The sequence below is a fragment of the Populus nigra genome, chromosome 13, assembly GCF_951802175.1.
Source record: "Populus nigra chromosome 13, ddPopNigr1.1, whole genome shotgun sequence".
Classification (NCBI taxonomy): domain Eukaryota; kingdom Viridiplantae; phylum Streptophyta; class Magnoliopsida; order Malpighiales; family Salicaceae; genus Populus; species Populus nigra.
Genome location: NC_084864.1, coordinates 15374663 through 15391830, shown reverse-complemented (window position 1 = coordinate 15391830; position 17168 = coordinate 15374663). Strand labels below are relative to the sequence as shown.

At 29.5% G+C, this 17168-nt stretch overlaps 1 protein-coding gene across 1 annotated transcript; it reads right to left on the bottom strand.

The window, feature by feature from the left end:
• Positions 1-5402: 5402 nt before the first annotated feature.
• On the bottom strand, positions 5403-7239 carry LOC133671071 (probable WRKY transcription factor 27). Its single transcript, XM_062091697.1, has 3 exons — positions 6477-7239; positions 6251-6364; positions 5403-6148 (listed from the first exon to the last, which is right to left on the bottom strand). Exons 1-3 carry the CDS (start codon positions 7085-7087, stop codon positions 5635-5637), a joined length of 1239 nt encoding a protein of 412 aa, XP_061947681.1. The 5' UTR covers positions 7088-7239; the 3' UTR covers positions 5403-5634.
• Between the last annotated feature and the right edge of the window lie 9929 nt (positions 7240-17168).

Below are 17168 nucleotides of genomic sequence, written 5' to 3'. Positions count from 1 at the left end.
AGATAGTGACTGAGTCTTGACCGTTTATTAGAGGATTATTTGTGGGTCCTGGAGCTGAACGGTTAAGATGTAATGGGAGAAAGATTTGAGTTTAGATCGGGCTGAAGGGTCCATGGATTGAGGGTTATGAGCCCATGCTGGCCTGTGAGGGAAATTGTTTGGGCTATTTATCAAGACTGGCCCGTTAGTAAGATTCTGGCCCAACAAAACCTTTTGATTTCATCTATGCAGTCTAGGTGAGTGATGATTTACAACACCAAACACAAATAATTACAGATGGGAGATGATGGTAATGTTGCAATTTTGTGTCAATACCACAGGGGTCAAAGGAGTAAAAATATGGGTCTTGAAAATTGAAGGATCTAATAGGAGAAAGATGGCTTTATATTGGGCTAAAGGTCAGAGGGATGAGAAAATAAGGACCATATTGTTCTTTGTAGAGACAATCAAATATAAAGGGACACTCTATTTGATACAATAAATGCACTTGCTTTTTAAGGTTTTTAATAATTTAAATATTTATTTAAATATATAAACCCTTTTTTTCTTATTGTAGTTGCATAAGAAAATTGAAAGTAAATTAAAGATAAAAAGAGAGAGCTGCATTGTTAAATTAAGCAAACAATTACTTTTCAAACATCTTTCATTATAATTAACATTATTCACAAAATGTAAACCCACCAAGTCTTTCTTTGAATTGAACTTCGTGCGCTAAAAAGACATGAGAATTAATAAGTCTATATATATATATATATATATATATCTGTGTTTAATTAAAAAAGAATTAGGTATAACAATTTTAAAATAAGAAGAAGATTAAAGTTGTTGGCCTCAAATTTCCATGCTAAACTCAAAAAAAAAAAGAAAAAAAAAAGACTCGATGCAAACAATCCTCTTTGACCAAGTCTCGTGTTTAGATTTTCTTTGAGCAAATCATGTGCATGCAACAAGTGACACATGATTCTCTACATGGGTAAGAGTTTCTTTGGTTGTTCTAGTTTGATAATGACATGGTAAAAATAGATAAATTGTTTAATTATAAAAGGTATTTGTGAAATTTATTTCAAATTAAGGTAAAATTTTAGGTTTATGAAAAGCATGAAAATCTTTTTTTTTTTATGTTTAGAAGAGAGATTGGGTTGATATTTTTAAATCTTATTTACATTTGAGATTATCACAATATCATCTAGTGCTTAATTACATGTCCTTAGAATTATCAATGAATTAATATTTTTTGATGAATATCATTTTTCAAATTTCTTTTTTATTCAACACCACATGTAACTAAACAATTTTTCAATTTATATTTTTTTATATAAGTTTTTTCTTATAAATCAATTTTTTTCCAAAGCATGACCATAAAAGCTACTATAATACTAAATATATATGGTTTTAGGCTGAAATTTTGCTGTTAAGTATAACATACATCTATGTTTAATTAGTTTTATTTATAGAATCACTTCAAACTTAATTTGAATTCAATATAAATGCAATCAAGATGTGTATAAGTGTGAAAGACTTGATCTTTTCTGCTTGGAGCATGACACCTCTCCTCATTTCTATATTAAAAAAGACCTTAATTTTCAAACCCTTTTTGCCTAATAAAAAATCCCACTTGATACATGCTAGGAAGAACAACTTGCATCATTATTTATCATCATGAGAATCTTGAACCACCCCATGGATGATGTTATAGCTAGCGAGGTTGCCCATTTAATAATTATTATATATCTACCAAGAACTTAGATTCTTAACTAGATTTATTTCTCCTTCAACGAGTAAATATAATGCAAAATAAATAAATAAATCAAGAAGAAGATGTGTTTGACCTATTCTTATGTGCTCCAGGATTATAAAAATGATTTGGCCGTAAACCTCATCAAAGAGAATGTGAACAGGCACGAAAAGGGATTGTGTGCTTGTCTTGTGATAAAGGGTGCTGAAAATCTGAGTTCTGTCACGGTCTGTGTAGTCTTTGGTACATCCATGGAAGGCTGGCACTAACAACTTGCATGCACCAACTTGACAAAAGGTTCAGCTTTGCTTTATTCGAATTTACATAATTATAAACAACAAAAGATTTTTAATTACGAGATTTGTGCGTGTTTTATTAGTTTTTATATGTTAAGATTTAAAACTTTATAAATGTGTTTTGGTGTTATAAAATATTAAAGGATCAATTGAATAACTTGTTGGCCTCAAACCTAGTCTAGATTAGATTACATGTTGAATCGAATGATAATTGATATAATCAGGGTAGGGTGACCCAATAAATCAAACTGCAACTCGATGATTGAATCAAAATTCAAGTAAGATTTAATTTAATTTAAAAAAAATTAAAAAAAATATTATTTTAATTTTAAAATAAATCTTAAAATAATATCCATTTAAATTGACTCTAATTAACTCCTCCAGCTAATAAGCTATATAATCTACTTTCGTAAATAAGGAAACAAATAAACTTGAGCCAATATATACCTTAAGGATTAGGGCAAAACATAAATAATTATGATTAAGCAAATTATTTGAATCTCTTGACGGCACATTCAATTTGCATCGAGCAGCACATAGGATACTTGTTTATTGTTTATTATTGTTTGATTGAACAGTACATTCCACTAAGCTAAAATAATTGCATGATCATAAAAGCTAAATTTCCCGTAATTTTAGAGTTGATGTAAGGGAGCTTCATATGGACAATCACCATCTTTTCGATTGGTAAGCAGTTCTTTCTCTTTTAAAATGGATCGATGGTCACAAAAAATAATAATTATCTTGTTTTATTGGTACAGAATAATTATCATTGCTATCTCTAATGTAATTATTATTAATCAAAAAGCGAGAAATAACAAGGACATGTTTTTCTGCTAGGGTGAATTTTCATTTTTAATTTATGGTTTCACCATCCATCTAACATGACATGATATAGGGATTGTGTTTTTTAATATCTTGGGATAGAAAAAATAATATAAAAGAGATAAAAAAAATATTTAATTGAAGAGAAAATGATATAAAATAAATTTGCTTTTGGGATGGTTTTGGAGTAAATTTCTATGTTTTTAAAATAAAAATTACAAAAGATATGTTAATGTAATGAATAGCAAGAATAAAAATTAGGGTTCTCAAGCCCTAAAATTACAACCCTAAATACCATAGAGAGATAGAGAAAATCTCTAATATTTTATAATAAAATAAGTTTGAATAATAATATGATGTTTAAAACAGCACCATAAACTATTTAAATTAGCCTAAAACCGACCTAAACAAGAAACCCGAGTTAAGAAGAAAAAAAATAATTAAAATCCAAAATTAACTAGTGATGATATGTGCCCACACCGGTATATGGTAGGCCCTCCAAAAGATAATGTCTTACTAGAACTATATAATGGATTTTGTCTTTTTCTTAAAGGCACCTTTTCAGGGAGAGAGGTGTTTTTGTGCTTATAAAAGACTAAGGCCCTCATTTCTTAGCTAATATGGGATAGTAGCATCATAATAACCCCTCGAGCAAGGGACTTAGGTATTCACACATGGATGACATTCCCACAAACAACATCAATTGATGATGCTCAAGAATCTAGTATGTTAGGGAACTTGGGTTTTTAAACGTTTGGATAATGAATAATCACACATTCATGTCAATATCTTATTCTCCAGAACCAAGAGCTTCGAGGGTTGATGACAAAGGCTTAATTTCCTGTAAAAAAAATCTCTTTTTATAGGGTTGGTGACATATCGCCAACTTTTAAAGGATTTTTCACGTAGATAATGTGTTGAGAGATGATGATTCTATATTCTCATATGGTATGTTTGGATCTAGAGCGATCTTAGATCCAAAAGTGTCGAGTAATACATCCTTTTAGGCTCAAAGGCATCTAGGCTTAGCTCATAGCTAAGCCCAAAAGAGTTGAGTCTAACACCTTGTCAGGCCCACAAGTGCTTGGGTCTGACACATAACCGGGCCCACAAATAAATAGGTTTGACATCTTTCTAGATCAACATATACTTGGATCTAACGCGTGGTTGAACTCAATGAAATTGAGTCTGGTATCTTGTTAGACCCTTTCTTCACGAGTTTTGATTTCTATTGAGCTCTAATAATGGGTCATCCTTATGTTGGCCCCTCTATCCATGGGCCTTTTGAGTAAGTGTATTTTAGTATAAAATGTGTTAATACATCAACTAGAAAGGTAATTAAAATAGAAAATATAGCAACTTATTGACCTAATTTTGGGTGATCCAACAATCCAATGATTGGAATAGCCAACCTTATAGAAACTCAACCAATAAAATCATCTTGTCAAATATGAACCTGATCAACAGTCAAATCTTAAGTTATCGTTATTTTTGTCAGGCTTTATATATGATAAATTTGAACTTCTTTGCAATTTTTTATTTCAATTTTGATCTTATCTCTATCTCGTCAATAAACGTGTTTCCAATTCATCTCATATCATATGTCCCCTTAATTTTTATTGTTTTTTTCTTTTATATCCCGAGATAATAACTAAATATTATCATATAAATTATTTAAATTATAGGACAAGTAAGACTAGACTTCAAATTTAGAGGTGCTCTTACCATATATTCACCTTTCAAATGAATGTATTTTTGGAAAAAATAAATAAATAAAATCCTCCTCGATGGTGCATCATTAATCCTTGAAAAAGTCATCGAAGCCTTGCTTTTATAGACATCATCATATATAAATTATTTTACATTTTTGTTGAGTCTATGGAATTAAGCTCTAAATATAATCTTAACATTCATTCACTGATCGAAGGTTAATTTCTAGTTTATTGTAAACTTTATCAATCCAAGAGACTGTTGTCAGATTCCTTGGTTATCCACATTTTTTCGATGATCATCCTGTTAAGAACTTCCAAAATAGAAAGTATATATTAACTGACTTTAAAGAAAATGGGAAGAAAAATTTGGTCCACTATGATTTAAAAATTGGTCTATGATTTGACAATTAAATCATTTACAATGGTTATTATGATACTTCTCAATTTCACACATTTAACTATCATGATATATATTTAATATTTTGTAAATACATTAATTTAAATATATCAAAATATTGTAATCAACTTGTATTTTTAATTTGGATGTGGTTAGAATAATGAATAAATACAAAGAGATAGAAATATATTTAGTTAAAAAGATAAAAACACGTAAATAAATACAAAGAGATAGAAATATATTTAGTTGAAAAAGTAAAAACATAAAATGAATCTATTTTTATAACTGTTTTAGAATACATTTTTATAAATTTAAAATAAAAAAGTATAATAAGATTTTTTTTTTTTTCTCTTTAAGCAGTAGCTGAGACAGAAATAAATACGTTCATTTAAATATTATCAAAAAAAAAAAGTTAGAAAGACAAAAAGGAACCATAGTTGAAGAGGGAAAAGATTCTTTCTACCTCCTTCTACTTCAATCTTGGTGAGGAAAGAAAAGTTTTCATCAAATCCAATTTCTACCCTTTTTCGTACAACACCAATTTCTTAAAAAAAAAAAAAACTTCCAGCAACTACATCAGCAGCAGCCACCACCAGTGACTCTGGCAGCTGTGGTGGCGCTGTGGTGGCAGAGCTAGAAGAGGAAAGATTATATCTCCAAAAAGCTGGACTATTTACTCGAACCACCACCACCGCCTTCACTAGCACCGACAAGCTCTTGAAACCCCTTAATGAAATCTTCATTCAAGGCCATATTTGGGATCAAAAGATCATCATCACAATCATCATTAATGTCATTATCACAATCATCATCACTTCCCATCAATCCATGCCCACCTTCCAAATTCTCTATTTTGGTTTCTTGATCATTTCCTGCAGTCTCAGCATGGTCAATGGGAGCTGAAAGTGGGGTTCTTGGAGACAAACTAGTAGCTGAAAGTGGAGAAGAACACAAGCCCTTGTCTGCTGAAATATTGGGTTGCTCGGATTCTTTTTCTTCAGGCTTTTGAACTGCTTGTTGAACCTTGTTTCTTGTACTACCGGCAAGTGAGTTCCGGTGAGTCGGACGTGGGTGTGTGTGATCGCCTGTGTAGCTAACAATAAACATGTTTGGATCTGTGTTGCTCCTCTCCACTTGCTTTCTTGCTGCACACCCTTTTGAGCTGCTGCATCTGTAGTAGTTCCTGTGCAAGAAAAGAATCGAATTTTAGCCATGATTAGTGAGAAGAATCAAGATATTTTTAAAGAAAAGAAGGAAAAAATGAGAATTGGAATAAAGTTTTAACCTTGGATATGGAGAGCCTTTGATGGGTTTTTGACCATATTTTCTCCAAGCCCACACATCATTAGAGAGATTCTCTGCTGTTACATGCAATACTAGCTTCTTCTGGTTACTTTTTCTGTCAAACAAGAAAAAAGTTGGAAAATCTAAGCATAAATATTCTGCAAGGTTTTGTCATTTATGAGTAATAATTAGGCATTTAACAAGAAATGAAGAATTAATCTGCTTACTTCTTTCTTGATCTTGGGGTCTGAGATTGTGTAGTTCTTAAAGGAAACATAGAAGAAGTGCTAGTCACTAGCTGGTGCAATTGTCTCCTTTGATTTTGTTGTTGCTGTACAATATGCTGTGGTTGCTGTTGGCTATTGTTGAACCTGGGGCTGATGGAAACACTTGTGGATGGTGGTGGTGGAGATTGTTGTTGTTGTTGGTGATGGTGGTGGTGATAATGATTCTGCTGCTGCAGCTGCTGCTGTTGCTGATGTGCAAGTTGTGGTGGATTTTGGCCACTAAAAATGACCCCAAAATCAGAGATGGAGGAGGAGCTAGGAATATAATCATTATTACCTTGAAGTCCACTGGCGGTGTAGCTAGGCAAAAAGGGCTTGTACGAATCTTGCAATTCTTGCAAACCATCGTTGTTTGTAGGCTGAACAGCGAGATTTGGGAAAGAAAAAGGGTTAAATTCTTGATCATCATCATCATCAAAAGTCAAAGAAGCCAAGCACTCAAAAGGGTTCTCAAGATTCTCACTGGTGTTGCTGCTACCGTTTCTGTTTGTAGTAGCAGAGGTGCAGCTCCTCACTATTGCATACAAATCCCAGTCCTGACCCTCTGCCATTGAAGACTCAATCTACCTAGAAATGCTAACCCACCTCCTCTATGTTTTTGCTGATTCCAATGGCAATAAAAGAGCGAATGCAAGGCATAAAGGACTGCGCTGACTTTTGGGATTGCGAGGGAGAGAGAGGAAATGATGATGGTGGAGCACTTGACTTGGTAAATGTTAATTATTATTTATACAAAGAGAGGTGGGTGTTGGAGTTTTTGCTTTTTCTTTGACTTTGTGAAAATGTCAAAGGGGGGGGGGGGGGGGGGCAGACAGAGCAAAGCAAGATGGCAATGGAAGAGAAGGAGGTGGGTTCCTATGCTTATAGAATTGCCCACTTGCTTGAGACTATGCTGGTGAGTACTTGAATTCTGATTGGATAAAGGGGAAGGTATTGGGTTTTCAATGGCCTGTCATGTCTAGCAACTAGGGCACAATCCATCTCCGATGAGAGTGGGGGCTATATAGCCACCTAGCAGCTAGAATAAAGTGGACATGCCCTAGGAATCATTTAGATTTTAGGATGAGGTGTGGACACCCAACTCTATTATTAGGATGGTGAGAAACCAAAAAAAACAAAAATCTATGTGGTTAGAAATTGTTTTTCACGTCAACGAAAATGATGATTTTGATATAAATATAATAAAAAAGTTTAAAAAAACCGATGCTTTTTTTTTTTTTATCAAAAATGCACTTTTCTAGAAGCTTGTCAAAACCTATGAAAATAGGAGTTTATTTATTTTTTAATTTAAGTTTTTTTTTTATTGAGTTTTGTTGTAGATTATTCATATTTAGTCTCCTGCATCTACAAAAAAAAATTATCAAACCATTGTGCAATTTGCTAGCTAGGAATATTTTCTATTTTAACCTATTATCAATTCCTTGTTGGTTGAAGTTCCATACTAGTTTATTTATGCACACCCTAAATTCATAGGATTGAGAAAAAGTAAAAGGAAAGGAAAAAAATAACGACATGCATATTGATAATTCCTATATTTAGCATTTTCTTTTTAGGTTAATAGGAAGGTTTGTAGATATAGTTACCACTCAAATTACATTTTTAGTCAATTTTTGCATATAGGTTGAGCCTTTCCTTCCATAAATAACTACAATTAATTTTCATGCACTAGCCTAATCTAGAAAGTAACTAGAGCTTTCACAACTTTATTTAAGATGTTTCAAGGAGATTTTACGAACCAAATTAACATCAATTAATTAATTGAAAAGAGAAATTCATCGTTAGATTTTCTCACAAAGTAATATCACTTGAATATTGCTTTGTTTTTTTTTTCTTCTTGTTTTTTTTAAGATTTATTTTTTTATCAATTTTATGTTTCAAAGGGTTTATTTATTTCAGTCTCATGATCTAAATCGTGAGTTTAACTAATTAACTCAGATTATTTTTTTTTTTGCTTTTTGCTTTTTGCTTTTTGCTTTTTTCTTAAGGTTTAGTTTTTTTTTTCAATTTTATCTTTTAATGGGTTTGCTTAATTTGATCTCATAACCCATGTTGAGAGTTTGGAATGGTTAAATTCAGTTCTTTTGTTCTTTTTTTGGTTGAATTTATTTCCTCCAGTTTCATCCTTTAATATTTAGTTGATTTAGAATTAGACATCATGGTATTTTTTGGTTTGTTTTCTATGAAGTTATCCCGATCTTATTATTTGGGTTACCGAGTTGACAGGTTAAATTGGGAAATTTCTTATGTCTTTTATTTGATTTTTTTCAATTTTATCATTCAACATTATGTTAATTGGGAATTAAGCTTCATAATTTATTTTAATTTTTTTATATGGAGTTATCCTAGTTATATAACACGGGTTACAGGTTTGGCAAATTAACTCAGGTTGACTCAAGTTGTTTATTTTTTTATCTTTTTTAATTGATTTTTTTTTTCAATTTCATCCTTTAATATTGGGTTGATTGGGAATTGAGTTTTATAATTTATTTTGATTTTTTTTCTATAGGGTTATCTTGATCCTACGAGTCGAGTCATGGATTTGAGAGGTCAACCTACATCAATTCAATATGTTTTTATCTCAATTATTTTTAAAAAAAAAGACGACGTTGTCTTGAAATTTTCTTTATTCAAACTTTATTTTTAACGGTTATCTGGAATATCTTTTAACTCGTCAAGTTCATTGGGTCATATCGAATCAACTCCCACACGATTTAAAATTTTTCTACTAGAAAACACGTTAGCAATACCTAAATATTTTTTATATTAAAAAATCTTAATCTAACCCATGGCAAAGAATGGGCCAATGATGTAGTTTTAAAAATATTATTCAATAACATTTCAAATGAAGAAATTATAGATGAATTACCTTTGTGCCAAGAAAATCCTATATGATATATTGTAAGTGTCTAGAGAATTAACTAGATAGGTAGGTTGCACTATGCAACGAATCAGATCAAATTATTTCTAACATGTAAAAAAAATCCAGGCAATGTAACATTTTTAAAATAGTTGGAAGAGTCTGGAAATCAGATCATTGATTCGAATGAGTTCAATAATCTTTGTTAATTTAATAACATGATTAAAAAAAAAGCAAAAGAAAATAAAGAAAATCCCAAGAAAAAACACAAATGACCATTTAAAAACAAATAAACACTTGTCGATAATATGAAAAGAACTTAACAATCTCATCTAATAACAAAGCAAAAAATTGAATGAGAATGTGATAAACTCACAAAAAAATAAAAATAAAAATATGTTACCTCATAGTTACCAGTAAATGAAATCTTAAAGGACAAATTGAAAATAAAATCAATTTTAATAAAGGATAAAAAAACTACTTCAAGTCAGCATACCAAATTTATGACCCGACCATGAGACTAGGATAAACTTATATAGAAAAAATTGAATAAAACAATGGAGGTCAACTCTCAAGCAAATCAAAAAATGAAAGGTGAAACTAGAAAAAAAAACATCAATGAAAAAAACATCTAGAAAACAATTGAGTCAACCTAATTTAACTTTACTATCCCACGATCTTAGATATGAGATTTGGATAACCCCACTAAAAGGAAAGAAAAAAAAAATCACAGAGCTCTCAAGGCCTAATAACCTAATTTCAAATGATAAAATTGAAAATAAAATCAATTAAAAAAATATCAAAAGAAAAAACTCGGGTCAACTTGAGTTTACTCGGCTAAACCTTGATCTAGGATATGAGATCGGGAAAACCTCACATAAGGAAAACCAAAAACAATAATGAAGCTTAAGGCCCCATAACTTAATATTGAAAGATAAAATTGATAAAAAAAAAAACTAAATTTTAAAAAGAACCTAAAAAAATGAATGTTAAATCAGGATAATCTTCTAAACCAGTGATTCGAATCATAAAATTAGAATTACCCCATAAAAGGTAAATATAAAAAAATCATGAAGCAAAATTTATAATCATCAAAATTAAAAAAACAAAATAAATAGCAATAGAAACAATGGGGATCAAATCTGGTATAAAACTAAATGAAAAAAAAATAATGAGGGACTAAATTGAAAAAAAAAAGAAAATGACAAAAAAAAACTAGCAATCAAAAGAATGGGAATCAAAATGGATGCAAGAATTAAATAAGATAAAATATTAAGAGACAAAATTGAAAAACAAATCAAGAAAATGATGAAAAAATAACAATCAAAAGAATAAGTACCAAAGTTGGATACAAAAAATAAATGAAATAAGATTCTTAGGGGCGGAATTGAAAACAAATCAACTTCAAAACCAATAAAAGCAAAGCAAATAGTAATCAAAAGAATAAAAATCAAAATTGATACAAACACAAACTAATGGACACATTTGATTTTGAAAGAGATGACATGAAATTTGAGGTGATGAGAGAAAAGAAGGAGGAAACAAAAAACTATTGGAGCCCAATTGTTGCTCCGCCAAGCACAAGTTTTATCGTCGGGAAGAGAACGACGCGTCATTTTCAACGTTGTTGCAGAAGACAACGTGTGACTACCAGGAGGTGTCATGCACGCTTCCTCGAAAGCACAAGCGTCTTGCACTCATTAACCCCGCACGTGGTATGCACCAACAACTTTTTATTTTTTAATTATATTTATATTTGTTAAAAGTCTTAAATTTCCCCTCATCGCAATAATTATAACTAAAATCTCATGATGAAAATACAAAAAAGCCCCTGGAATTTAGTTTTTTTCTTTTAATGGCAATGTCGTCATTTTATTATGCATTTGAAGTATTCAAGGACCATAAAGCCCATAAACCCTAGTTTTGAATTTATTTATTTTTTGCTTTTAAGAGTATTTAAGGCAGTGTTTGGGAACGCGGTTGAAACCATATTTTTAAAAAAATTATTTTTATTTTTTTGCTTAAAATTATTTTTTTATATATGTTTTCATATCGTTTTGATATGCTGATATCAAAATTATTTTTTAAAAAAAATATTATTTTGATGCATTTTCAAGCGAAAAACACTTTGAACTGTAACCGCTATCACACTTCCAAACACCCCTTAAGTCATTTTACTATGCACTCAGAATATAAAAAGACTAATTTATCCTTAATCAATATGTTAATGATAACAGGATCGATGAAAAAGATCATTTTGCCCTCAATAATTTTATTTGAGAATGACAAAATGATCATTTTACTATTCTAATCCACACTTTAATGAGTCTAAGTGCAAAGTGAAACACTAGTGGGTTTTAGCTTCTTCTTTTTTTAATTATCACAATGTTACCGTCATAGCTTCTCGATTGTAGCAATTTGATCCCACCGATAAATAAAGAGGTACATAACACCACTCAACTCGGTTGAATGAGATTTTTTTACTTGTTTTGATTCTAATCAAAACAAGTCAAGTAAGAAATCAATTCAATTTAACTCAAATCAGATGCGGGTGTGAGTAAAGGGTTCCCCTAACCCATTACCGGCCTATTTTTTTTTAATTTTGTTAATATATATAATTATCACAAATCCTATAAAACAAACTTAATTATATAAATTCTGCTAAATAAATAATAAAATCTATTCTCTTTAGTTTTGAATAATAATAATTACATTATATTGCAATCCTTGTAAAAATTAATCTAAGTTGATTTCTAGATTTTCTTTATGATTAAATTTTAATTTATAATTTTAAATATATAATAATGATGATGATGATTAATTGAGAACATGTCACCGTATATTAGTGTCCTTTAGTATTTTTATAAAATATTTCTATATGAAGTACCAAGAATTACATGATGTAAGTTAGTTTATTGATATATTTTCTTTTAAAATATATGATATAAAATTATTTAACAAATAATAAGTATATAATTAAACACTATGTAAAAAAATATATTAAATGATAAATATATACAACCATATTAATTAATATTAATTTACTACTTAGTATAAATCACTAATATATTTAATGTTATAATTTTATATTTTTAAATAGCATATAATATTGATTTTAAAATATGATAAAGAAAAAATAAGATTATTGATTGAATAAACAAAATTCTTTACCGGGATGTGATTTTTACGAGGTGCAATAAAAAATTTAAAAAGATAATTTTTAAAAAAATTAAAAATTAGGTTAATTCAAATGAGTAATTTGATTGACTAAAATATTGTTTGGGAGTTTCATAGTATCATACTTTTTTAAATTCTTAAAATTTGTTTTAAAGTTTTAAATTAATATTTTTTTAATTTTTTATTATTTAAATGTGCTGATAAAAAAAAATATAAAAATAAAATATTATTTTAATAAATTTAAAAATATATTTTAAACCATAATTTCAAATTTTACGAGGATCCTTCGTCCAACCCATCGTCACTAGAGAGGTATTGGGTCCACATGTCCCACTAAACAAGCGTGGTCTCTCTTTTCGAAAATCAATCCTGGACAATGGTAGATACTGGATCCCACGGTTGTAATGATGAAACGAATATTGACCGCACGATCAACATTTACGTGGATGGAGATCATCTTGATTGTGTGGGCTCCATATCCTCCACCGAAGAGACATGCAATACACACTTGTGTGGAAAAAGAAATGTTCTCATGTGACCTGGCTTATATACCTGTCTTTTGGTGAAGAATCTTGAGCCGTTAAAAAATATATGATTTGGTTCGTTGTTATTTTTATTGATTGATGCTTTCCTTACGTGGGAATCTTTGCTTTTTTAACGGTGGGTGATTTTGTGAGGTAGGGTTAGAGTAAATTGGTCAGCATTTTACATGGTTTTGTTAACCAAAAAAAAAAAAAAGGTTTAAGTTTTGATTGAAGTTGAAAAATATTTTTTTATTCATAGAATATTCTTAGATAAATAATGAGATTTTAAAATATAATTTATATTAATTTTTAATATATTTTTATTAAAATTATTTTGATATTTAAATTTATGATTATTTAGTTATTAAAACTTTTATATAATATTAAATTAAAAGATCAACTTAACTCAAAAGTTTCAAGTTATTGTTTATATTATTTTTTAATAAATTAAAATATCAAATAATTAAATTAAACATTAAAAAAAAAACTATTTGGAACTCGTTTTCCATTCACATGGTAAAAAAAGGAAAAATAATATTATATTTTCAAGAAAATCATTAAGGATGATTAATTAGGCTAATCCCTAGCGGGATTATGTGTATTGAGAGAAGAATTACCCCTTTCTAGAGGCCAAAATTAATGATATTGCATGGTCCATAACGAATCTTGAGGGAAGGAGTGAGTCCTATGATATGTCCACAAGTTAGGGCTGCCTTATTTTTTCCAAATCAAATCTAATTTTGCCAAAGTATTTGTACATTTTTTATTATTTATGTTTGATAATGTAATATAAAATGTTTTTTAAAGTATTTTTAATCAGAAATATATTAAAATGATATATTTTTAAAAAATATATCAGTATTTAAAAATAAATAAAATAGTATTAATTTAATATTTTTTAAGGTATAAAACACTTTAAAAAAAATAGGTTTAACCACGAGATATAAACACCCAATTAATTAAGTTAGGTTGCAACGGAGGGGGGTATGAGATTATTTTTTTCCTTGGAAAATGTAGGTGCCAATGACCATGGGCCACATAACTTTAATTTTTCTCTTCCATCTAATAACTCATATTATTTTTCATTTATTTGAAGATAAAAGGTAGGGATAATTATATAAAAAAAACTTATATACTTTGATTTGTTTTTTTTATTCATATAAAATTTTTAAAATTATAGTTTTTCTCCATAGTTAGTTGAAAAAATTAAACTAGATAAAAAAAATATTTTTATCATCGTATATATAATAAATGTAAATTTGTAAAATCTTCTTATAAATCTCGTTTCCTTTCTTTCTTTAAAAAATATGATTTCTCTCTTTAATCTCTGTCTTGACACGTTATAGTCACACGAAAACATCAAATCTAAAGCAAGATCTTTGTTTTTTTTATATTTAATCTCTTCGTACTGTCCTGAAAGCCTCAAGAATCTGGAGCAGCAAGTGAACAGTAGTTCAAGTGGAGAGATACCGACAATATAGGAAATTGCAGCAGCTTGGTTTGGTTAGACTTGAATGGCAAGAAGCTCGCCGGTGAAACCCCACCTCGACTTGGTTGGCCGCCGGGGGCAAATTATCTCCTTTCAAGGTGCTTAGAATTGATTTTGCATGATCGTATTTCTTTGGAAGTTCTTGAAATCTATTCTAAATGTTTTTTTTTTGTTTTTGTTCATGGACGGGGAGAAGAAAACAAAGGGTCCCCGTATGTGGATGAACAAAAAGTCAATGGGATATATGGTGTGGCTAGAACACTAGGGTATTCATGGAAGAGAGTACATGTTCATCTTTTGCTGATCTGTCTCATACTTCTGTAGATTTTATTTTTGAAATGGTAAAAATTGAAAATGAAATGGTGAAAAAGTCGATGGGATTCTATTTTATATAGCTCGATGTGGAAATAAAATGATAAAATTATTAGAAAATAATATATATTATATTCTGGAATCTTATCTAAAAGTTTAAGATATTGAATTGAGATAATTCTTTGACTTGGTATCAGAGTTTTCATAACCAAGTGATCTCGAGTTCGAATCTCATCATTCCCTGATAAAAATTAAGCATAAGTTAATATGGGTCTGTGTAAGTTTCAAGTCCAAATAGCTTTTATTTGAGAAGGTGTGTTAGAGAATAATATAAATTATATCATGAAATCTCACCTAATAATTTAAACTAAATATTTTTTTACAATCAAGAATATTTTCAAACTTTATGTAGAAATATTAAATCCCTCTTCGGTATATCGAAGGCATATTATCCATGTCAAGATTAAAAAATTCATGAGAATTCTTTCTATAACTTGTCTGAGGTTTAAACCTTAAAAGTTAATGAATAACTAAGCATATATTATAATATTTGCTCAAATTGATATATTTATAAAAATTCATTTTTCATGGCTTGCTTTTAAATGTGAACACAAAATAACATTAAAGAAATAAATAATAATAAAGAAAGCAAATGATTATAAAACAACTCACGGTTAAAAAAAAAAACATTGTTATTCGAAAAAGAATAAGAAACAAGAGAATATCATTAGAAGGAAAAGGGAATGGAGAATATATGCTTCTAGAAGGGAGAAGTTCGTACATAAATATACTCTTAATTTCTCCTCCTTTTTTTTAAGGGGGAGGAAAAACAACTTGAGAAGCCAAGCAGAAACTTTTGTCTACCAAAATGTGAACACTTCTAAATTTGAAACCAAAAGAAAAAATTTATAATTATAGCTATAAAACTTAAAATAATCTTGGAAATCCATTCGAGTCCTACAATAATTAAGAATATAAAAAAAATAAAAAAAAATTAATTAATCTAATTCAACCCAATAAAGAACCTGGATTGACTTAGTTGAAGTATCAAAATATTCATTAATTTTTTTATTAAATTGATATTTTTTTATTTAATCCTCTTGATTCGTGATTTTGATTTTTTTTGGGGTAAATTTAATAACTTAACTCCAAACACAAAAAAAAACTTATTATTTTTTTATTTTTTTTGTTTGAATGACGTCTAGAATAATATTGTAATTGACAACTATGATTGTGAAAGAAGGAAGTAGTAGACTACTGTACGTTGAGTAGAATACTTAGCATAGAATTCTTTTGATGATGATGCCAAAACATTAAAGGGGTTAGCAAAGTTAGGTACTTTTAAAGGAGGCTGAGGTTCACAAATCATACATGTAATTTTGGGACCACCACTACCTCGATCCTATGATGCAAACAATTCCATGCACTTTCGTTAAGGAGGTGAGGTCCAAAATTCTTGATTAAAGGAATTAGGATCTTTGATTGATAGTTTCTTTGGTGTCTTTTCGCTTGCTTCATTGGTTTTTGTTTCCTAGAAAAAAAAAGATTTCTATATATATATATATATATAAAACCTTCCCTCTCTTGCTAAATATATAGATACTTCGGTGTTAAATTCATCCATCATGTGATTTGAGTTTTGTGTTAAGTTAATTTAAATTGAGTTTAATAACTATAAATGTATTTATGATAAGTTAAAGCGATCGAAAAGAATGGAGGTAGTAGCTAGGGTGTCTTTTAGAAACAAAAACAAAGGTAAAAGAGATTGGAACAAAGAATATAAATAAACTTTTTAGAAGTGTCTAATTGGAAGAAGTAGAAATATAAGAATGAAATTTCACCTTTTTGAAAACATTTCGAGGCGATTGTGGTACTCAAAAAATATAGATTAGTGTCATCCCATACACTTATGTGCACTCACCAAACATGTTTACATCATTTAATTGTGGAAACTAACTCACTTTAAACTTGTCTGAAAGTACATCAATTTGAATTGAGGGAGCCCTCATCAAACCGTCCAAATTGACTCGGAAAGTTGCTACATCTTAGTTTGCTTGCCAACATGATGTCATCGCTAGACAAGATCATACTCTTCTGACCAATAACCTCCCTACTTGTCTTCTTCAGTTAGCTGAGATGTTTAGACATAAATTTTATGTCTTTATGGAGCCTGGAAGATAAGATAGGATTTGATGAAAGGATAGTTACTGTTGTTGTGGGATCATGCAAGGATTTAATGAAATGATAGCTACTGTCGTTGTGGGATCGTGCAA

Coding starts and splice junctions, on each gene's coding strand:
- LOC133671071 (XM_062091697.1), bottom strand. CDS start 7,087: ATGGCAGAGGGTCAGGACTGGGATTTGTATGCAATAGTGAGGAGCTGC. Junction 6,365..6,476: donor ACCCCAAGATCAAGAAAGAA/GTAAGCAGATTA, acceptor CTTGTTTGACAG/AAAAAGTAACCAGAAGAAGC. Junction 6,149..6,250: donor AAAGGCTCTCCATATCCAAG/GTTAAAACTTTA, acceptor TTTCTTGCACAG/GAACTACTACAGATGCAGCA.